At 52.8% G+C, this 24,017-nt stretch overlaps 1 protein-coding gene across 3 annotated transcripts; it reads left to right on the forward strand.

The window, feature by feature from the left end:
- Positions 1-220: 220 nt before the first annotated feature.
- Positions 221-23,247, forward strand: EARS2 (glutamyl-tRNA synthetase 2, mitochondrial; the record flags this gene model as incomplete). 3 transcript variants are annotated; one of them, XM_081090363.1, is made up of 9 exons in its annotated part: positions 228-381; positions 3,027-3,182; positions 6,468-6,657; positions 8,668-9,140; positions 10,238-10,346; positions 15,280-15,433; positions 15,541-15,671; positions 20,977-21,112; positions 21,544-23,247. In XM_081090363.1, the coding sequence occupies 9 exons, from the start codon at positions 228-230 to the stop codon at positions 21,625-21,627; spliced, it is 1,587 nt and encodes a 528-aa protein (XP_080946489.1). In that variant the 3' UTR covers positions 21,628-23,247. The 3 variants fall into 3 exon arrangements, with proteins under 3 accessions (XP_080946490.1, XP_080946491.1, XP_080946489.1); XM_081090364.1 differs by lacking the exons at positions 20,977-21,112; positions 21,544-23,247 and adding an exon at positions 16,805-17,029 and having other exon boundaries at positions 221-381; XM_081090365.1 differs by lacking the exons at positions 20,977-21,112; positions 21,544-23,247 and adding an exon at positions 16,814-17,029 and having other exon boundaries at positions 221-381.
- Positions 23,248-24,017: the final 770 nt, after the last annotated feature.

Here is a 24,017-nt window from a genome sequence, read left to right on the forward strand (position 1 = left end):
GCCCCTGCCACGCTTTAACTTTCCGCGGCCGAGGGGGCAGGGCCCGGGAAATCGCCCGCTCGATGGGCTCTGCCCTCTAGCGGCCGAGCTGGGCCGCAGCCGTGCAGGGGGCGTGGGCTCGCCGGCTGAGTGGCCTGCGCCTTTAAGGGGCGGGGTGGGGCCCAGTGTGGCGGAAGCGGATTGGCTGGGAGGCGTCCCGGAAGTGGTTCTCGGAGAAGCCCACGTGGATGAGTCGAACCCACATGGCGGTGCTCTTGAGGACGCTGCTGCAGCCAGGGAGGCCCCCGGGAGTCTTGGGGCGCTCCCTGGGACGGCGTGAGGCCAGCCTGGGCACTGGTTCTGGGGCTGCGGTGCGAGTGCGGTTCGCCCCCAGCCCTACAGGTAATCTTAGGCGACGTGACGCTGCAGGCCGAAGCCCATCGTCCGGTGCCCGCCCCCAGAATGTTTCCAACGAACCCCTTCCGGTGGATTAGCCTGGGAGGGCAGCGCGACCCCATTTTGCAGGGGCAGAAACAGGTCCAGGAGCGGAAATTGTTCCCGCGGACAGGAATTTCGTTGTTTATTGGGTTGCACCTCTCTTTCGGTCTTTTTTTCACGTATTCAGTAAATGTGTGCTAAGTACACATTGCGAGGTACTGTTCCTCTGTGATACAATGACCATCTAGCAGTCACGTGTGCCACATGGGAAATGAAGCAGGAGAGGTGACGGGTTAGTTTAGGTAGGATGCTCAAGCACATCTTGAGGAGGTGACATTTGAGCTGAGAACCAAAAGACAAGAATGCAGTGTATAGGAGGAACCTGAGCAGAGGAAATTGCAGGTACACAGGCCCAGTAGCTAGTGTTGGAGCTAAGCAGGCCAACGGGAGTTCGGGGCCCACTGTATGCCCCAGTGGAGATCAGGTCAGGGCCTCCCCACCCGTCCCCAGAACTGAGCTCTCTTTTGTTAGCCCCTGCTGAGTTAGAGCCCTGTTTCTTGATTAACCCTTTCACCCACCAGTTCCCAAAATTCTTTTCTCACGAGGCTGCCTCTGCCTTCACAATGAACCTGCCTCTCCTGAAACCCAGGGTCAGTATATAAGGCTGCCTGTGTGGCAAGATCCCAGCTGCACAGAGCGACAGGAATACGGATCGGTACTTTTATAAAATTAGTATAAGTGGATTGCTAGAAAAATGAAAACCTAAAAAGCATACAAAATATGAGCCTACTTTATGTTTAATTAAAAAGGAAATTGTCCTGTCAAACTGCTGGTCTCAGCATATTGCTCTCAATTTCTGTGCTTCCTTGCAGCACTGGTTTGGGAGCCAAAGCCTGAGATTTTTGGCTTTGCCACTTCTTCCAAGCTGTGTGACTTGGAGAAATTACCCAGAGGCTCTGAGTTTATCTGTCTGACAGGGCTAGTGATAGTACCCAGCTCATGGGTTTGAGATAATGTAGCTGAGGCACTTAGCAAGGTCTGGTACTTATAGAAAGCACTTCATAAACAGTAGCCTGTATTTTGATTGTTATTATTAGTGTTTTGCTGATTTGCAGGAGCAGCCCATATGGCAAAGGCTGTGGACTACAGGGTGTTCTTTGGTCAGCATTTAGGCCTCACAGCAACCCTATCAGGAAGGTGTCTATTTTTTGTTTTTAATCCCTCTCATAGATGAGGAAATGGAGCTCATCCAAATTAAGTCGAAGGGGTACCAGGTAGTAAATGGTGAATGCAGGATTTGAATCCAGGTCTCTACCTGTAAGAGGTCTTGCTTTTGCCCTAACCAGTTTGGCTCAGTGGATAGAGCGTCGGCCTGCGGACTCAAGGGTCCCAGGTTTGATTCTGGTCAAGGGCATGTACCTTGGTTGCAGGCACATCCCCAGTAGGGAGTGTGCAGGAGGCAGCTCATCGATGTTTCTCTCTCATCGATGTTTCTAACTCTCCCTCCCTCTCTGTAAAAAAATAAAAAAAGGAGATCTTGCCTTTAACTCCTAGACCCCTGTCCTCTGTCTTGGGGACCGCTGGTTTTGTGGTGGCCTCGCAGTAATTAGCTGGAGGTCACACACATATCTGTTGAAATGGGTCTGCCTGACCCTAAGGGAGCTGTGCTGTCTCCTGTACTTGGAGGTGCAGGTGAGCTCATTGTGCAGACAGGGCCGTGGGCTAAACCTAAGCAGGTAGGATAAGGGGAAATGACAGCCCTGGGGAAATTGTTCCTTGTAAGCTGTCAGTCAAGAATGATGGAAAAGTAAAATCTTAGGAGTGTTGCCCTAACCGGTTTGGCTCAGTGGATAGAGCGTCGGCCTGCGGACTGAAAGGTCCCAGGTTCGATTCCGGTCAAGGGCATGTACCTTTGTTGCGGGCACATACCCAGTAGGGAGTGTGCAGGAGGCAGCTGGTCGATGTTTCTCTCTATCCCTCTCCCTTCCTCTCTGTAAAAAAATCAATTAAAAAAAATCTTAGGAGTTTAAATTCAGGTGAAGAGAAATGTGGAATCAAAGGTTACTTTTGGTTCGAGTTTAAAGCCAGCACTTAATGTAAAAATCTCAAGTAAACAAAATTCAAAATGTATAATGAGGATAGTCATGACAGTGCGTAGAGGGTGTATGTAAGATATCATTTTATGGTATTTTAAATTTGTAATTAATTTTTTCCAAGCACATCATTGAATTTGCATAAGTTAAATGCACATGTGACAGCGGCTTCAGTGGCTCAGCCTCTGCCTCGTCTTTGGGTGAAACTTGGCCTTGAGGCAAATCTCAAAGTAGCGTGATGGTTGCATTTGGAGGGAGTTGGAGCCTTTTTACAAAATGACCTACCAAACTTGGGTGGTCTCCCTGTTCCAGAAAGAGGGGCTAACTGAGTCATCAGTGCCCGTCCTCTGTGCAGTCTGACTGTCCAGGTGCTAGCTGGAGAGATGGGACGGAGGTAGCGGTTTCTTGGGCTTTGATGTTCTTTGAGACATTCTGTTACAAACAGAGCTTGCTTGCCCCTCGACTGAGGCTCGTCAGCTCACATTCCCTGTCTTCTGAGCTGTTCTCTTCTACCAGGCTTCTTGCACCTGGGTGGCCTCCGCACTGCCTTGTACAACTACCTCTTTGCCAAGAAGCACGGAGGGAGCTTCATTCTGCGGCTGGAGGACACGGACCAGACCCGCCTGGTGCCCGGGGCAGCGGACAACATTGAGCACATGCTGGAGTGGGCAGGTGAGGCTGGCTGGGAAAGGACTGCAGTCTTCCCCCCGCTTCCAGGAGGGAGAACAGGGATTCCTGGAGAGAGGGGGGCGTTTGTGCTACCTGGGGTGGCAAGGGCCACCTGAACAGAGACTTCAGCTCCCTGAAGAAAAGCTCCAGGCTGTTTTGAGATTCCTGTTCTTATCCCGGAATCTCAAGTCCTCCTAGGAGCAGGCAGGCATAGGCCGAGTGTGGGATGGGCCTGGCGAGCTGGACCTGTGCTCAGTGGGAGAAAGTTCCAGCCCAAGTTCCCCAGTGGGGATGCGGCCCAGCTTGTCCAATCTTCTGCCTTCCAAGAGGAGCCACAACTCCAGGGTTTTGTTGTTTTTCAGTGACTGTTTCCCACTGTTAAATCTGAGCTCAGGCTTTTGAGGGCTTTTAACCACATTGTATGAGTGAAAGAAAATTTATTGGCCGCTGAAGTCGATTTTCTTGTGGGAACGTTAATCCTGAGCACAGCCAAGCTCAGGGAGGGTCAGGGGGCGAGTGCTGTGTTCCCTGGGTCAGCAGTTGCCGACCTGCTGGGAGAGGTATGACCAGTTAGCTCCCCGAGAAAAAGTAACGAAAATACCAAGACTGTTTTGAGATGTGTATTTTAATCTCAGGTAAATTAACTGGACTCTGGATTCCTAAAGGGCAGAAGCCAATTTCATTTCTGTCTTTTGCCATAGAGGGCTATAGCAGATACTAGGTCGAGATTAGCTGAATAAAAGGGTATTCATTCAACAAGATAACATACTGTGACCCAGGAAGCGTTCCAGCAGTGAGCAGAGACTCTGTGCTCACTAAGTAGGGGAGACAGGCAAACAGATTAATTCTTTCCTGTGATATTAAGTGGTGATGAGTGCTATGGAGAAAGGGTGCAGGGGAGGGAACCCGTGGGGAGGGGTGCTCGTTTAGACGTGGTGGTCTTCGCTGTGGAGGTAACATTGGAGCAGAGACTTGCACAGAGGGAGGGCCAGCCCTGAGGTTACCTAGGGGAAGAGTGTTCGAAGCAGAGCGAATAGCAGATGCGAAGGCCCCACAGAAGCTAAGTGCCCGGTGAGTTAGAGGAGCTGTCGTGGCCCGAGCACAGTGAGCGGGCAGAGTAATGAGGTGTGCGGGAGATGGAATGCCATGCGGGCCAGGAGAGAACGCTCACCGCCTGTGACTCTGCACTGGGCACGAGGGGGTGCTGACGAACAGGTCCTGCTCTCGCGGAGCCCCTGGTGCAGCATGCATGTGTGAATGACGCCCACCCTGGCGTTTTGATGAGGCAGAGGGCAGCTGCCCAGGCACCCCAGGGCTGACCTGGAACTGCTTGCTTCAGGAAGTCACTCTTTTGGGTTTGTGGGGGTTTTTTTTGGGGGGGGGGGGGGGAGGGCATTGACATGTAATTCACATAATACGAAATTCACCATTTCAAAATGTACTATTCAGTGATTTAGTATAGTCACCGTGTTGTGCAGCCATCGCCACTCTCTAATTCCAAGACATTTCCATCACTCCAACACGAAACCCAGGACCTATTCCTCCCCCGCAGCCCCTGGCACTGTTCATCTGCTCCTGTCCCTGGGTTTGCCTATTCTGGACATTTCACATAAGAGGGGTTACACAGTAAGTGGCTGTGATGACTGGCTTTTACTTAGTGTAAGTTCGTCTGTGTGGTCGCATATGTCAGCACTTCATTCCTCTAGGACGGTCATTGTGCAGAAATACCACATTTTGCTTATCCGTTCACCTGAAGGGGGGCGTTTGGCTTTTTTCCACTTTTTGGCTATTATGAGTCACTGCTGTGAGCATTTACGTCCTAGTCTTTATGTGAACATATGTTTTCAATTCCTCTAGTGGAGTTACTCTGGGCGTGCCACACGCTGAACACGTTCAGGTGGATCAGGAAGGGCCCGGTGGACCTAACCCAGCCTCCTCTTCTGACAGATGAAGAAGAGGAGGCCCAGTGGGAGAGGGAGCTGGCTGAGTGCCTGGCACATACCGGTGGCGCACGAAGCCGCGTGACCAGCCTCGGGAGAAGGCACCGTTTGTGTGCTTTTACAAACGAGGATGCGGAGGCTCTGAACGGCGACTCGCCCAGGGTCTCAGTGCTGGCCAGTGCGTCTGAACCCGGCCTGTCTCCTTCCAAGTTTGTGTGAACGTCGGGAGTGCGGGATTGCTCCTGATTCATTTGAAAGCTTTTTGAGGGCAGAATGGCTATCATTCAACTCTTCTGTGTCCCCTCTGCCCCCTCCTGGAAGCGTGCACAGTTCAGCACGTCCTCTGACCTGAGGCACCTGGACCGTGGGCTGGGGGTTTGGCTGAAAATAGACCACATTTCCTCCCAGGGCTTATAGTGCAGCTGCTAGAGGGCTATGTGCTTTGTGAGCACTGATGCTTTTTAAAACAATATTTCTATTGATTTTTAGAGAGAGGAAGGGAGAGGGAGAGAGAGAAACATTGACTCTGCTGCCTCCTGCACACCCCACCAGGCATCAATCCCACAGCCCAAGAGTGCCCTGACTGGGACTCGAACCAGCAACCTTTCAGTGCATGGAATGCCCAACCATCAGCCATACCGCCGAGGGCCACTGATGCTTTTAGTTCTCACTCTGCACAGTAAGCTGTCGGCTGCACTTTTCAGAAAAGGGAATGCAAAGAGGCAGTACAGGGAGTGGTTAAGAGCATGGACTCTGGGCCAGTTCACCTGGGTGTGAATCCAGTTGTGCCCCTTATCCTTGGCCAAGTTATCTGACAAAGTCCCTCTGTGCTCCGTGTCCTCGTTAGTGAATGGGGAGAATAATGACATCTTCCTGGGGTGGTGGTTCTGAGGCTTAGTGAAGATCACAAAATAGAAAAGCAGCTGGCAGGTGCTTAGCACTCTGGTGCTCTGGCACCTGGGTCCCTGTCACAGACAAAGCCCGGAGTCCAGCCAGGCCTGATGGGCTGTGCCCTGAACCACACTCTTCCTCCTGAGTCGGCTGGTCCAGGCCTGGGCGGGTTTCCCCTCCCCAGGGAAAAGGTGGATGGAGAGGAAGTGCAGTTGGGAGTGTGGACATGGAGCCAGCACGCCTCTGCCCAACCCCTCATCCACCAGGCTGCGTGGCCTTGAGCATGGGACCTCTGTGCCTGAATTTTCATCTGCGAAGGGGAAGTCATGATAGTACTGGACACATGTTGTCGGGAGGACTAAAAGCTTAACTCTGTTTGCCAAGCCCTTAGAGCAGTGCCCGAGAGCCAGTGTCGCGTGCATCTTATTACTTGGTGATTGCTCTCTCCATGCTCCAGGCATCCCCCCTGACGAGAGCCCACACCGGGGAGGCCCCAGCGGGCCCTACCTGCAGTCCCAGCGGCTCGAGCTGTACGCCCAGGCCACGGAAGCTCTGCTGAAGACCGGGGCTGCTTACCCCTGCTTCTGCTCTTCACAGCGGCTGGAGCTGCTGAAGAAGGAGGCCCTGAGGAGCCGCCAGACACCCCGGTGAGAGCCCCAGCCTGTCGTGCTGCCTCCTCAGAGTCGGGTGTGTTTGTTAGCTGTTGCTGCAGAACAAGTCACCCCCAAACTTTTACGGTCTCACAGTTTCTATGGGTCAGGACGCTGGGCATGCTCACCTGGACCTTTAGCTCAGGGTCGCTCCCAAGGCTCTCCCAAGGCTCAGCTCGCGGAGGATCTGCTTCCGTTTCCCTCGAGACTGTCAGCAGGCCTCAGGGTGTCCTGGCTGTTGCCTGGAGACATCTGCTCCTTGCCACGTGGGCCTCTCCCTACGGCAGCTCACAGCATAGCCCGGGCTTTCCTCCGAGAGACCAGGGAGAAAGCAAGCGAGTGAGACAGAGGCCAGAGTCTTTCGAGGAAGTGACAGCTCATCACTGGTTGTACACTGTTCATTAGGAGGCAGTCACCAGGTCCAGCCCGTACTCACAGGAAGGGGATGGCACCAGGACAGAAACCAGCAGGTGGGGGTCACGGGGGCCAGGTCTGAGCTGCCAACCGCCTTCGGTCCAGGGAGTAACACATCAAGTAGCTTTAGTGATTTGTTATTTGTTGATTTGTTATTAAGTAGGATTTTCTCATGTTCAGGAAAATAGATGCACAAAGCTCCCTCCCAACACTGACCCTACCTACTCAGGTCCTCTCCAGACACAGCTGGTGTTAGAACTTGCTCGTGTCTCCTGCAGAGGCATCAGTACGTACACTGATACATGCCTGTTATTTCTCTTCCCCCTTCAAATGGTAGCACAGGGAGCACTGTGCGACTTCTTGTCTCAAGGATCAGTCTGTATCAGTCCACAGTCTTTTTGTTTTGTGAGTTTTTTTGTTTTGTTTTTTTAGTCCACAGTTTTTTTATGCTTACATGGTATTCCATTGTATGGATATGCCATCATTTACTTAATCAGTTCCTTAATAATGAACCTTTACTGGTATGTCATTTGTAGTATTTGTTATAAAAAAGAGAGTTGTGCCCTAGCCAAGTTGGTTGCATACACCAAAAGGTTGTGGGTTCAATTCCTGGTCAGGGCACATACCTAGGTTGTGGGTTCAATCCCAATCTGGACATGTGTGGGAGGCAGTCAGTCAATCAATGTTTCTCTCTCTCTCTCTCTTTTTTTTATATATTTTATTGATTTTCCACAGAGAAGAAGGGAGAGGGATAGAGAGCTAGAAACATCGACGAGAGAGATTGATCAGCTGCCTCCTGCACGCCCCCCACTGGGGATGTGCCCGCAACTAAGGTACATGTCCTTGACCGGAATCGAACCCGGGACCCTTCAGTCCGTAGGCCGACGCTCTATCCACTGAGCCAAACCAGTTTGGCAGTGTTTCTCTCTTACATTGATGTTTTTCTCTCTCTTCCTCTCTCCCTCTCTCTCTGAAAATCAATAAAAACATATCCTTGAGTGAGGATTAAACAAAAGAGAGCTGTGCCTGGCAGTGTGGCTCAGTGGTTGATCATCGACCTATGAACCAGGAGGTCACGGCTCGATTCCCGGTCAGGGCACATGCCTGGGTTGCGGGCTCGGTCCCCAGTGTGGGGCATGCAGGAGGCAGCTGGTCAATGATTCTCTCTCATCATTGATGTTTCTCTTTCTCCTTCTCCCTTCCTCTCTGAAATCAATAAAAATATGTGTGTGTGTTTTTAAAAGAAAGAGCTGTGACAAAGGATGTTGACAGGCATCCTTTCGCACACATGTGTGTTTTGTTAGAGACCTTCCAGGACGTGCTGCCTGGTGGCCCCGCACTAGCTGCACTCCCATCAGCGGCGGCCTCATAACTTAAGCTCCAGTTTCTGTGAACCGATTGCACCAGGGCTCGGATGTTCGGATAAGTTCACGACATCCACTGCAGCACTGCCTCTTCATTATAAACACTGTACTTACCCACCTACAGAAGATGGCTTTTTTTGCCCAAGATCATATGGTCTTCAGAGACACAGATAGGGCTCATGCCCACCATCAGTGTTGTTAGCAACTATGCCGCTCTGCTTCCCAACAGGTATGACAATCGGTGCCGGAACCTGAGCCAGAGGCAGGTAGCTGAGAAGTTGGCCAAGGACCCCAAGCCTGCTATCCGCTTTCGCCTGGAGGAGGAGGCACCAGCCTTCCAGGACTTGGTATACGGCTGGAATCGGCATGAAGTGGCCAGTGTGGAGGGGGACCCGGTCATCCTGAAGAGCGATGGCTTCCCCACCTACCACCTGGCCTGCGTGGTGGATGACCACCACATGGGCATCAGCCACGTGCTGCGTGGCTCGGAGTGGCTGGTCTCCACTTCCAAGCACCTGCTGCTCTACCAGGCCCTGGGCTGGCCGCCACCTCGCTTTGCCCACCTGCCCCTGCTCCTCAACAGGGACGGCAGTAAGCTGTCCAAGAGGCAAGGGGACATTTTCCTGGAGAGTTTTGCTGCTGCCGGCTTCCTACCAGATGCCTTGCTCGACATCATCACTAACTGTGGCTCAGGGTTTCCAGGTATCCACTCACCTGAGAGTTCCCGGTGGGACCACAGCAGTGAGGCGCCAGGATTTGGGTGCAGGCCCACCTGGTCTGCAGTCCGGCTGTGCCACCTACCAGCTGCGTCAACTTGCATGGGTTCATGCTTTCATTCCACAAATGTTTACTGAGCCAGACACTGTCCAGTACTGGGGCTCCAACAGTGAAAAGACAGGCATAATCCCTGCCCTCAAGGAGCTTGCGATCTCAGTGTTGGTTGCCTCATCTATAAAATGGGGCTAAGTGTCTACCTCGTAGGCATAAGTTAAGATTCACTGAGCTCATGAGTGTAAGGCCCCCAGCACAGTATCTCCCACAGGAGGTGCAAAAATGACAGCTGCTGTGATTTTTACAATTATAGTACTACTCTAACAGTATCACTAGTATTACTGGGACCATAGTTTATTCCAAGTTAAGCCTTTATCCTTGGCCCAAGACTTAGAGCCCAAATCTTAAAGAAGCACCAAATAGGCTAGGATGACCTCTTTGTGGGGAGATTTCTGATAATGAGGCAATAATAGTCTGCTTATTGTTTATTCTGCTCTTATTTAATCCTAACATATCCTTGGGAGGTACGGTCTCCACGGTTTGTAAGAGGATTGGGAGTCTCAGAGAGGTTAGGGAATTTGCCAGTGTCCCAGCTAGTAGGGGATGTGACAGGTTATTGTCGGCTGAAGTCCCCACAATGCCCAGTGGGACAGCTGCTGCTCAAAGAAGCAGCCCCGCACAGCCCGCTCTACTCTGGCTGTGCTTGGACTCATGGGAAGCTCCTAGAGCACTGGTGCCAGACCCCACCGGACCAGTGGGGTCAGGGGCTCAGGATGGCCAGACAGTGGGTGCCGTCCCTGCAGCTCATGTCTCTGAGGGCAGAGTGGTTAAACCATTTTTCACACCATTTTTTTTCCCCTTAATGACAGAAGCCTTTCTGCAAGTGAAAGCTCATTTGGGCCCTTGGTGTAAAAACATAGAGGTTGAGTCCCTTTGGTGGAAATGGGATGGGGAGCCCAGTGTTCACTCAGCCTCCCTTGGAGTTGAACGTCGGAGGGAGTTGAGCGCTGGGCTTCCCTCACTTGCAGAGAACCAGATGGGCAGGACCTTGCCAGAGCTGGTAGCACAGTTTGACCTGACCCGGATCACCTGCCACTCGGCCCTGCTAGACCTGGAGAAGCTCCCAGAATTCAACAGGTGAGTGGGGACTAGAGCGCCCTGCTGGAAAGGGCTTTCTTGCTGACGATGGGCCCCCACAGGTCCTGTGGGCTCCAGAATCACATATACCTGATTGTGACTGAGCTCAGGTGTTCAGTGCTGTGTGACCACAGGCAGTCACCTCGCCTCTTTAGACCTGTTTCCTCTTCTTTAAAATGGAGATAGTAAGAGTTCCCACCCTGTGCAATTGTTTTAAGAGTTAAATTCAACGTTGCATCAAAGTATCTGCGCAGCCCCCAGCACATAGAAAGTGCTCAACCAATGGTAGGTATCCTTTTATCATTACCATTATTCCTGTGTACCCCTCGTGTGGGTTCTGTTGACTACCAAAGCCAGGGTGGCGTCTTCATTTTAGAACATCTCCCCGCCCCCTAACCCCCAATCCCCCGGCCAACACTGAGGAGCACTGTCTCATGTCACCCGCCAACACGGAGGAGCACTGTCATGTCACCCACCAACACGGAGGAGCACTGTCATGTCACCCGCCAACACGGAGGAGCATTGTCATGTCACCCGCCAACACGGAGGAGCACTGTCTCTCATGTCACCCGCCAACACGGAGGAGCACTGTCTCTCATGTCACCCACCAACACGGAGGAGCATTGTCTCTCATGTCACCCACCAACATGGAGGAGCATTGTCTCATGTCACCCGCCAACACGGCAGAGCACTCTCATGTCATCCACCAGCACGGAGGAGCACTGTCTCTCATGTCACCCACCAACACGGAGGAGCACTGTCTCTCATGTCACCCACCAACACGGAGGAGCACTGTCTCTCATGTCACCCACCAACACGGAGGAGCACTGTCTCTCATGTCACCCAGCAAAACAGAGGAGCACTGTCTCATGTCACCCGCCAACACAGCAGAGCACTCTCATGTCACCCACCAACACGGAGGAGCATTGTCTCATGTCACCCGCCAACACAGAGGAGCACTGTCTCTCATGTCACCGCCAACACGGAGGAGCACTGTCTCTCATGTCACCCACCAACACGGAGGAGCACTGTCTCTCATGTCACCCACCAACACGGAGGAGCACTGTCTCATGTCACCCACCAACACGGAGGAGCACTGTCTCTCATGTCACCCGCCAACACGGAGGAGCACTGTCTCTCATGTCACCCACCAACATGGAGGAGCATTGTCTCATGTCACCCGCCAACACGGAGGAGCACTGTCTCTCATGTCACCCGCCAACACGGAGGAGCACTGTCTCTCATGTCACCGCCAACACGGAGGAGCACTGTCTCTCATGTCACCGCCAACACGGAGGAGCACTGTCTCTCATGTCACCCGCCAACTAGGAGGAGCACTGTCTCTCATGTCACCCGCCAACACGGAGGAGCACTGTCTCTCATGTCACCGCCAACACGGAGGAGCACTGTCTCTCATGTCACCCGCCAACACGGAGGAGCACTGTCTCTCATGTCACCCGCCAACACGGAGGAGCACTGTCTCTCATGTCACCCACCAACACGGAGAAGCACTGTCTCTCATGTCACCGCCAACACGGAGAAGCACTGTCTCTCATGTCACCGCCAACACGGAGGAGCACTGTCTCTCATGTCACCCGCCAACACGGAGGAGCACTGCCTCTCATGTCACCCGCCAACACGGAGGAGCACTGTCTCTCATGTCACCCGCCAACACGGAGGAGCACTGTCTCTCATGTCACCCGCCAACACGGAGGAGCACTGTCTCTCATGTCACCCGCCAACACGGAGGAGCACTGTCTCTCATGTCACCCAGCAAAACAGAGGAGCACTGTCTCATGTCACCTGCCAACACGGAGGAGCACTGTCTCTCATGTCACCCGCCAACACGGAGGAGCACTGTCTCTCATGTCACCCACCAACACGGAGGAGCACTGTCTCTCATGTCACCCACCAACACGGAGGAGCACTGTATCATGTCACCCGCCAACACGGAGGAGCACTGTCTCTCATGTCACCCACCAACATGGAGGAGCACTGTCTCTCATGTCACCCACCAACACGGAGGAGCACTGTCTCTCATGTCACCCACCAACATGGAGGAGCACTGTCTCATGTCACCCGCCAACACGGAGGAGCATTGTCTCTCATGTCACCCACCAACACGGAGGAGCACTGTCTCTCATGTCACCCACCAACATGGAGGAGCACTGTCTCATGTCACCCGCCAACACGGAGGAGCACTGTCTCTCATGTCACCCACCAACATGGAGGAGCACTGTCTCATGTCACCCGCCAACATGGAGGAGCATTGTCTCTCATGTCACCCACCAACATGGAGGAGCACTGTCTCATGTCACCCGCCAACATGGAGGAGCACTGTCTCATGTCACCCACCAGCACGGATGAGCATTGTCTCATGTCACCCGCCAACACGGAGGAGCATTGTCTCTCATGTCACCCACCAACACGGAGGAGCACTGTCTCTCATGTCACCCACCAACATGGAGGAGCACTGTCTCATGTCACCCGCCAACACGGAGGAGCACTGTCTCTCATGTCACCCACCAACATGGAGGAGCACTGTCTCATGTCACCCGCCAACATGGAGGAGCACTGTCTCATGTCACCCACCAGCACGGATGAGCATTGTCTCATGTCACCCACCAGCACGGAGGAGCATTGTCTCTCATGTCACCCAGCAAAACAGAGGAGCACTGTCTCATGTCACCTGCCAACACGGAGGAGCACTGTCTCATGTCACCTGCCAACACGGAGGAGCACTGTCTCATGTCACCCGCCAACACGGAGGAGCACTGTCTCTCATGTCACCCAGCAAAACAGAGGAGCACTGTCTCATGTCACCGCCAACACGGAGAAGCACTGTCTCATGTCACCTGCCAACACGGAGGAGCACTGTCTCATGTCACCTGCCAACACGGAGGAGCACTGTCTCATGTCACCTGCCAACACGGAGGAGCACTGTCTCATGTCACCCACCAACACGGAGGAGCACTGTCTCTCATGTCACCGCCAACACGGAGGAGCACTGTCTCATGTCACCCGCCAACATGGAGGAGCACTGTCTCATGTCACCCGCCAACACGGAGGAGCACTGTCTCATGTCACCCGCCAACACGGAGGAGCACTGTCTCTCATGTCACCCGCCAACACGGAGGAGCACTGTCTCTCATGTCACCCGCCAACACGGAGGAGCATTGTCTCTCATGTCACCCGCCAACACGGAGGAGCATTGTCTCTCATGTCACCCGCCAACACGGAGGAGCATTGTCTCTCATGTCACCCGCCAACACGGAGGAGCATTGTCTCTCATGTCACCCGCCAACACGGAGGAGCACTGTCTCATGTCACCCGCCAACACGGAGGAGCACTGTCTCTCATGTCACCCGCCAACACGGAGGAGCACTGTCTCTCATGTCACCCGCCAACACGGAGGAGCACTGTCTCTCATGTCACCGCCAACACGGAGAAGCACTGTCTCTCATGTCACCGCCAACACGGAGGAGCACTGTCTCTCATGTCACCCGCCAACACGGAGGAGCACTGCCTCTCATGTCACCCGCCAACACGGAGGAGCATTGTCTCTCATGTCACCCGCCAACAGGGAGGAGCACTGTCTCTCATGTCACCCGCCAACACGGAGGAGCACTGTCTCATGTCACCCGCCAACACGGAGGAGCACTGTCTCTCATGTCACCCGCCAACACGGAGGAGCACTGTCTCTCATGTCACCCGCCAACACGGAGGAGCACTGTCTCTCATGTCACCCGCCAACACGGAGGAGCACTGTCTCCTGTCACCTCCTCCATGTGTCAAGGGTCCTTCACTCAGAAACCGTCAGACACAGTTACCCTTCCCATCACTGCTGACATGTCCCAGTCTAAGGGACTGGGTGGCACACAGCAGGCAGCTTTGCAGTCACGGTTGCAGCAACTCCTCGCGCCTTCCCTGAAGCACTGGGGGACCAGCTCTCTTTGGTGCACTCCTTGCGTCAGTGCCCAGGACTGCAAACCGGAAATCTTTGCTAACTGGGTCTACTCTACTCAGTCCAACTGAGGTATGGGGAACCAGGGCCCTTTGCAGCCAAGAGAAGTCAGAAATCTTTTCTTCTTTTATTGAGTGATTGATTTTTTTTTTTTAGAGGGGGTGAGAGAGAAACATCAATTTGTTTTTCCACTTATTTATGCATTCATTGGTTGATTCTTTTATGTGCCCTGACCAGAGATTGAACCTGAAACCTTGGCTGGTGTATTGGGATAAAGCTATAACCAGCCAAGGCCAGAAATATCTTATTTTTGTGTGATCTCTTTCTAGTTTAAAAATGTTAGCTATTATTTTTTTACTAGAGGCTAGTGCACGAATTCGTGTACAGGTGGGGTATCTTGGCCTGGCTTGCGATTGGGCCGATCAGGTCCCATCTCGGCCGATCTCACCCAGTCCTGATCAAGCGCATTGGGCCGACGAGCCAGGGGTAGGGGCTGCGGGAGGTTGGCTGTGGGAGCACACTGACCACCAGGGGGCAGCTCCTGCATTGAGCGTCTGCTGTCTGGTGGTCAGTGCATGTCATAGCTATCAGTCCTTCTGTCACTTAAGCTTATATGTATAGATTGCTATTGATCCTCACCCGAGGATATTTTTCCTTTGATATTTTTTTTTTTTTTTTGAGTGGAGAGTGGGAGGGACGGGGAGAGATAGAGAAAGACACATTGATTGCCTCCCACACACACCCTGACCAGGGCTGGGGATCGAGCCTGCAACCAAGGTATGTGCCCTTGACCAGAATCAAACCCGGGACCCTTCAGTCCACAGGCCAAACTGGCTAGGGCATGTTAGCTACTATTTTAAAAGCAGCATGTATCTGGGTTGCTTGGGGCCCTCAGGCTACCTGTTTCAGACGTTGGCCAGGTCTCTTTCCTTCTGTAAGCGTAGAGAACTCCTTTGGCTTTTCCTCCAGGCTGCACCTTCGTCGGCTGGTGAGCAATGAGACCCAGAGGCGCCAGCTGGTGGAAAAGCTGCAGCTGCTCGTGGAGGAGGCATTTGGGAGCCAGCTGCCAGACAGGGCTGTCCTGGACCCAGCCTATGTGGAGAGGATCATCTTGCTGAGACAGGTGGGGCTGGGAGCTCTGGGAGACCAAGGGAGCGGAGCCCCCCATTTCTCCCCTTCCAATGCGTCAGCCCTGTCCCCAGTGCACTGAATGGCTGCCTCTTTCTCCAGGGTCACATTTGCCGCTTGCAGGATTTGGTCTCCCCAGCACACTCCTTCCTGTGGACTCGTCCTGCTGTGGGTCGCACGCAGCTGGGTGCCATCTCAGAGCAGGTGGATGTGATTGCCAAGCGTGTGCTGAGGTGAGTTTGCGCAGGCCAAGCTCAAGGTTGTGTACCCTCTTTCCTCCTCCCCTGCCTGGGTCCCCCTTTACCCCAGGGCTGGGCAGTTGGGCTCGCAGCACAACCCTTGGCCAGTGAGAGGTTTGGGGGAGCTAACCTCTCACCAACACTCTTGGTAGATGGGGAGCCTGGAGGAGCCCAGGCTCTCCCCAGAAGAGATGATGCATTCAGGTTAATGGGTTGGATCCACCTGGGTTCCATTCTGGCTCCACCTGTTACCCAGTTAGTTCACCTGCCCAGATGGCTTCACTTCCGCCAAGTTACTGCACCTGTTTGAGCATCGTTTCCTCATCTGAAAGGTGCAGGTGAAACTATTGCTTACTGTAACAGTACCAGAACACTTCCGATGACAAGGGCGGAAAACAGCCGTGGAGAAGAAGGACTGGTCTGTGTAATTGTGTGGTCAGAACAAGGGCTGACTTGAGGCTAATGCATGGCCCAAAAATACATCACTAAAGCCCAATTTCTCTATCTTTTTTACTCTGCCCACACTCCTCCATGCTGGCTGCTCTGGTAGATGGAGAACGGGTTTCTCTCCCATTACCGAGTGTACTTCTCTTCACCTAACAGTCCAGGGGCGAGCAGCTTTCCTCCTTGTTCCAGTGTCCTGCCATCCCTAGATTTGGTTCCTGTCCCTGTGGGCCATGGTGGCTCACGGACCATCCAGGATTCAGCCAGAGAAGGAAAAAGGAAAGAGAAGGCAGACAGGACATTTCTCCCCCTTAAGGACTTAAAAGCTTTCCCGCTAGCTGGAACTCTATCTTAAGGCCATGCCAGGCCTAAGGAAGCCTGGAAAATGTACTTTATTTACTTGGCAACCATGTGCCTAGCTAAAAATTTTGTTACTGCATACAAAAGCGAAAAAGTAACTTGTCTAAAATGATCCAGCTAGTCCGGCCAGTGTGCTCAGTGGTTAGAGTGTCGGCATGCACACCAAGGGCCATGGGCTCAGTTCCCAGTGAGGGGCACGTACCTGGTCCTGATTGTTTGTGGGCAAGAGACAGCTAATCGATGAGTCCCTCTCACATCAATGTTTCTCTCTCTCTTTCTCTCTCTCTTCCCCTTCCCACTCTCTCTAAAAAATAATGGAAAAGTATCCTCAGGTGAGTATTAACAACAACAAAAAGGAATACAAGCATGTGACAAGAAATACAAATGGTACGTCCCTGGCCGGGTAGCTCAGTTGGTTCATCGTCCCAGTGCCCCAAGGTTGAGGGTTCCATCCCTCGTCAATGCACATATAGGAATCAACCAATGAATGCAGAAATAAGTGGAACAACTAAATCAATCAGTCAATCTCTCACATCAATACATTTTGTAAAAATTAAAAAAAAAGAAATACAAATGGTACAAAAGGGTTTATAGCAAAAACTAAGTCAGTGCTCGCTTCGGCAGCACGTATACTAAAAACTAAGTCTTCCCTCCTACTCCAGCCCCCGACAGAAAGGCAGCCACACTTAGCAGTTTCCTTTGTGAGTTGTCTATATTCAAGGATATGTATATACAACTCTAGTCCTATCATTTTTTAATTTTGAAATTTAACATTTTGGTTAATACATTCAAACCTCTTAAGCCTGGATTTAAAACCTAGAAATGATAAGGTATGTATTTAGGCAGTCCTGTTTTTAATTCTTGTCCCCTCTTAGCCCAGTTCCAAAACCCTCTGTATGTTACGACTAGTCTTAATTATGTCTAAATAATCCTTATCTTCCCCTTTTTTTACACAAAAGGTACAATACAAGAACACCATTCTGTGTCTTTTTTTCCTTTTACTTAATATATATTTTGACCTATCCAGTACTTAGAGAGCATCCTCATTCTTTCCTACAGCTACATCTGCCCCATCACTATACCACTTTGCCACAATTTATTTAACACCCTCCTGCTGATGGACATTTGATTGCTTCCAGATTTTGCTGTTACAAACGATGCTGCAATGAGTAACCTTACCTAGACACCATTAACATGTTTGCAAGTATAGCGCCAAGATAAGTTCCCAAGAGCTATTATTAGTAATAATGCTCCCTTAATTTTGGGCATTCCACTCTAGGGGCCATTGGTTGTTATTCACTGGAAGTAATGTCATAACTCCCATCCTGACACAGGCATTGTTTTTAGAGGCACTCTGGTGCTCCCACTTGAGTCAGGAAAGCTGATACACAAATGATCGGAAGCTGCCAGATCTCTCAAAGTCCTGTGCCCACGCCAAGCTGCAAGCCAGCTCTCACGTGTCCTGGGCTGCCCAGGACCTGTCCCTTTCACCTGCTCCTTGGCAGATTGCTCCCTGCAGTGACATTGAGGAGATTGTCTATTTTCCCCCACATTTTATATTTTCAATATTTTGTCTCCTCCATTTCATAAATAACAGCAATCATGTAATCCAGTTAATGATGCAATAAGAATGATTACTTCTGTCTCCGGTTGGAACTCAGTTGCTCAAGTTTTGGAGTTAGTAGGAGATGTCTGTGCTGAAAGGCTATTTGTTCAGATATCTTATGAACCCGTACCCTGCACCAGCAGCACTGCACACTGAGCAACCTCTGGGGTAGAGCTGTCCGTTCCCCGTTGTGAGCAGGTGGTGTCGGAGTGGGCATCGTGGACCATCTGCCTTAGTCCCTGTTCAGTGTGGGACAGACTCCCCACCCTGCATCCGTCTCTTGCTGTAACTTCAAAGCAGGACTGGGGGGAAGTTTTTGCAAGTCCAGCTCTAACAATAGGGAATTCCTCTTGAGCTCAAACATACTTTTGGGAGATCTCGGCCGGACTGCCAGGAAAGGGCAATGATTGCTGGTCCCTGGAGCTTAGGTGCTTACATGCTTCCATCTGTGGGCAGAGGATGGTGGTGACAAGTCGGTGGCAGGGTCCTCGCTGGGGCTGTGGCCTCCTGATTGCCTCCTCTCTGCTCTTCTGTGTTACATCGAACAGTCTCCCCATGCCCGGTCTTGGAGCTGTTTCAGATCATTCCTAGAGGGCTCCGTACTTCCAGCCTACATCTAACCCAGTCCTGAGTTTCTTTATAGATACTTTTGCAAAGTCTCAGAGCTCTTGGGTGTAATAATACTGGCTAATGACTAGCTTTTTATTGAAATACTAGAGGCCTGGTGCATGGATTTTTCTCTTGCTCTAAGTGACCTTTTGACCGGTAGCTATGACACACACTGACCACCAGGATCTCACAGTCTGGGGCCCCTTGGGGATGTCGGACTGCCAGTTTCCGCCCGATCCCCGCAGGCCAGGCCGAGGGACCCCACTGGTGCACAAATCCATGCACCGGGCCTCTAGTATGCATATAAGATCTTTGGTTAATCTCTTCCCACCCTCCCCCCGCCTCCCCTCCCTCTGAGATTCATCAGTCTGTTCCATGTTTCCATGCCTGTGTGTTGAGCATCTGCCCCCTAGTGATCAGTGCACATCATAGCTACTGGTCAAACAGTTGCTTACGCTTTTATAAATTATAGACTAGAGGCCCGGTGCACAAAAATTTGTGCACTGGCGGGGGCGGCGGGGGGGGGGGTGTCCCTTAGCCCCACTTGTGCCCTCTCACAGTCTGGGACCCCTCGGGAGATAACGAACTGCTGGCTTAGGCCTGCTCCCGGGTGGCAGAGGGCAGGCCCAATCCCTAGGTGCAGCCCCTGGTCGGGCTCAGAGCAGGGCCAATTGGAGAGTTGGGGCGCCACCCCCTGTCATGCACAGAGCAGGGCGGATCGGGAGGTTGCGATGCCACCCCCAGTCACGCTCAGGGTAGGGCCGATTGGGGGGTTAGGGCACCGCTTCATGTCACAATTAAGGCAGGGTCGATGGGGAGGTTGTGGCGCCACCCCGTCACGCACAGAGCAGGGCCGATCAGGGGGTTGTGGCCCCGCCCCTTGTCACACACAGAGCCGCAGGGCGATCAGGGGGTTTGGGCGCTGCCCCCTGTCACGCTGCTCCAGGGGCCAGGAGGCCTCGCGGCTCCACTTGACACCGGGGCAGTGAGGCCTCACTGCTCAGCTGATCCCGGTGCTGGGTGGCCTCGCTGCTCCGCTGATCCCAGTGCTGGGAGGCCTCACGGCTCTGCTGATCCCGGTGCTGGGAGGCTCCACTGATCCCAGGCCGGGAGGTCTCGTGGCTCCACTGATCCCGGGGCGTGAGGCCTTGCGGCTCCGCTGATCCCGGTGCTGGGAGGCATATTACCCTTTTACTATATAGGATAGAGGCCTGGTGCACAGGTGGGGTCCGGCTGGTTTGCCCTGAAGGGTGGATCAGGGTGAGGGTCCCGCTTGGATGCCTGGCCAGCCTGGATGAGGGGATGATGGCTGTTTGTAGCTGGTCACACCCCCTTCAGGGCCGGGGTCCCCACTGGGGTGCCTGGCCAGTCTGGGTGAAGGGCTGAGGGCCGTTTTCAGGCTGGCGGGCGACTGAACCTCCCAACCTCTCCTTTTTTTCTTTTTTTTTAATTCTGGGATTTATTTACCTTCTACGGCTGTCACTGGAACTGAGAGCCGGCTTTAGCTCTGAGGCTCGGCTCCAGCTCTGAGACCTCGGCTGCTGATCTGGGTTTGTTTGGGTTCTATAATTGTAACACTGTTTCAGCTCTAGCTCCTAGGCGGCTGAAAGCAGGTTTCTGGGGTTTGTTTAGCTTCTATAATTGCAACATTGTTTCTTAGAGTGCAAGCTCAGAGCCCAGCAGTGACAGGCGGGGAACCTTGGCTTCCTCCATCACTGGTGCAACCAAGCCTCCTGTTCACTTCAGCTGCCTGGCTGCCGGCCGCCATCTTGGTTGGCAGTTAATTTGCATATCTCACTGATTAGCCAATGGGAAGGGTAGTGAAGTTATGGTTAATTACCATGTTTCTCTATTAGATAGAATGAGATCTAATACTTTTGAGTACTTCCCATTCAAGCAATGTACTTAGTGCTTTGCTTGTTTTAATGTAGGCACAGCATAGTTCTGTGAGGTGCAGACCCACAGGTGAGAACACGAGGCATAGAGATGACTGCACAGAGGCAGCAGTTACAGCAGTTAGTAAATCCTCTTATTTTGGTACCCGCTTTGTTTCCCTATGTGATGCCCACATGCTGGAACTCTGCTATGCGGTACCCTGGTGGTTTTTTCTTCCCCAGCGTGGGTGGGTCGCATGTGGGCGCTGAACCCCCCCCCCCCTCCCCAGGCTGGCCTGAACATTGTACCCTTTATGTTGTCACTAATTGATAGTCTTCCGAAGTCCTCCCTCCCGCTCACTTGCATTGGCCCCTGCGGGCCCCTCATAGACTGGCCCACTTCTAGGCTTTTAGAAGGACTTGGCGCCAGCTTAACTCAGGACGTGCTGAACGCAGAACTGAAGAAGCTGTCCGAAGGTCTGCCCGGCACCAAGCACAGTAACGTGATGAAACTCCTGCGAGTGGCCCTCAGTGGACAGCCGGTGAGACGGGCAGATGGGCTGGACTGTTCTCGGGAGCCCTCACTTACGCATTCAGCTAACATTCACCAGCAGCACTGAGCTCATCTTTCATACAACGATGAGTGAAACATGAGCACTCCCCTCACCCATTCATTCAACAGCACCTGTTGAGTGCCTACTGTGCCAGTGCCACTATGTAAAGAGGATACAGTAGTGAATCAAACACGCACACTCCCTCCCGTCATCCTTCACGGAGCTGGCAGTTGATTGGAGGTAACAGACATGTCAATACAGGAAGAAGAGGCTCCGGGGATGCAGCCTCGGCCTCAGAAATCAAAGACAGTGAAGTGCAGTCTCCGCCCTGGGGTACAGGCAGCGGTGTGGGGTTGGCTGGGGTATGACTGCAGACCAAGGCTGGGCTCATAGGCGATGTTTTCTCTTTCTGTCCTCAGCAAGGACCGCCTGTAGCTGAGATGATGGTGTCCTTGGGACCAAAAGAAGTGCGGGAACGCATACAGAAGGTGCTGTCCAGCTGACGGGAGATGTGCCCGGCGGTGGAGGTGGCTAGGAACCTGTGCGTGTGGAGACGGCCTTCGGAGGAGGAGTGGGTCCTGGGACCCTTCGGGAACTTGTAGCAGGAACCAGAGTCTGGGTGCACACAGTGTACACGTGGCTCCACACAGCCCCGTCCTCGCCCGCTGGCGGGGAAGCCCAGCGTCTTCTCAGCTCCCTGAGTCTGGAGAGGAAGGCTCATGTCTGGCTCCAATACCACACTGCATGGCAGAAGTTTCAAGCTGGTTCCTAGGACAGTCCAGAGGGCTCGTGTTTAGGCCGCCCGAGCTGCGTGACAAAAAGCCACAGAGTTGGGGCTTAAACAAGGACAGTCACTTTCTCCCTGTTCAGGAGGCTGGAAGTCTAAAAGGAAGGTGTTGGCAGATTTCTTTGCTCCTTGGCTTGCTGATGGCTGCTTTCTGCTGTCCGTACTGGTCATCGCCCTGGGTGTGCCCGTGGTGCCTCTGGGTATCCAAATGTCATCTTCTTAGGACACCAGTCAGATGGGATTAGCACCCACCCTGATGGCCCGGTTTTACCTTAATCACTTCTTTAAAGGCTGCACATACAGTTACATGCTGAGATCTCGGTGTTAGGGCTTCAGCGTACGACTTTTGAGGGGGACACAGTTCAGTGCATGACAGCTTGGCAGCAGCCTGGACTCACTTCTCTGCCCAGCTTGGACTCTGAGTGGCAGGGCTGAGCTGAAAGTCACTTTCTCTGGGGTTCATCAGGGGACAAGACTCATCTGTCAGGGTGGGCTGAGGGAGCACTTATGTCTTACACTTGTTTTTGTCCTGCACTTGGGGCAGCCTGCCTCCCTTCCCTACAGGCTGTCTGCTGCTCTCCAGTTCTTCAGCCTGGTCCTTGAACTGAGGCCTCCACCTGCCTATCCGCATCTCACTCACATCTGCCTCCTTATATCCATGACTGTCTGCAGTGAGATGTTCTTGGGGTGAAGAGAAATAGCTAAATAGAAGGAAGACAGTGGCTGGGACAGAGACCCACGGGCTTCTAGGTGTCTGGTGGCAGCCAGCCTCTGAGAGGCCCCAGCCATTGCTCCCTCTTGGTGTTCACCCCGAATAGGGCTGAGTTGAGATGCATCATGGCTTCCTTGTTCTCTTGGATCCCTTACTCTGCGGGAAACCACTTCCACGGGAAGACTCCCAGCAGCCCTGTGGAGAGGCTCATGTGGCAGGAACCGAGGCCGCCTGCCCGCAGCCAGGTGCGTGCCCATCTCGGGGGTCGGTCTTCCAGCCCCAGCCACGCCTTCGGGTGACCACATTCTGACTGACATCTCGACTGCAACCTTCACAAAAGAGCCTTAGCCACGACCACGAAGCACGGCTGCTCTCAGATTCCAGACACACAGAAATGATGAGATAATCGGCGTTCATTGTCTACAGCCACTGGGTTTTGCCCTGCCGGGTGGCCCGATTGGTCAGAGCACCATCCTGATGCACCGAGGCTGCAGGCTCAGTCTCTGGTCAGGACGCATGCAGGGAGCAACAGTGGGTGCGTGGGTGGAGTAACACATTGATGTTTCTCTCCCTCTCCTTCTCCCTCTGAAATAAGTCAATAATAAAGCTACTAGGTTTTGGGATAATTTGTTGCCCAGCAAGTGTTACCTCTTACCCTCTCCTTGTCCACGGGAAAAGGGAAAGGGGATAAAGAGTTGGTGAGCCTGGCTGGTGTGGCTCAGTGGCTAAGCATCGACCTAAGAACCAGGAGGTCACGGTTCATTCCCCGTCAGGGCACATACCTGGGTTGCGGGCTCCATTCTTGGTAGGGGTCGTGCAGGAGGCAGCCAATCGATGATTCTCTCATCATTGATGTTTCTGTCTCTCCCTCTCCCTCTCTGAAATCAATAAAAATAGGTTTTTAAAAAACGAATTTGGCCCTAACCAGCATGGCTCAGTGGATAGAGCGTCGGCCTGCGGACTGAGGGGTCCCGGGTTCGATTTCGGTCAAGGGCATGTACCTTGGTTGCAGGCACATCCCCACTAGGGGGTGTGCAGGAGGCAGCTGATTGATGTTTCTCTCTCATCGATGTTTCTAACTATCCCTCTCCCTCTCTGTAAAAAATTAATATATTTTTTAAAAACGAATTTGTTGAGCTTCACAGAGACCTAGTCTTTTCTTGAAAAGTAGATCATGAAGCTCTGTGCAAGCAATGGCCACCAAATCCGCCTAACAGCTTTATTGGCGACTACGTGCATGGGGTTTCGGTTGTGGGAGAGTCGCAGAGTCTGTGGGAAAGCCAGAGGCCGGGTCTGGCTGTGTAGGAGCAGGCGCCACGCCAGGCTCGCTGCAGTGGGGATGCGGGGACTGCAACTCTGTGGTTTGTCTCTGTTTGCATTTTCCCCTTCAGTTT

The sequence above is a fragment of the Myotis nattereri genome (assembly GCF_964212035.1).
Source record: "Myotis nattereri genome assembly, chromosome: 4".
Lineage (NCBI taxonomy): Eukaryota > Metazoa > Chordata > Mammalia > Chiroptera > Vespertilionidae > Myotis > Myotis nattereri.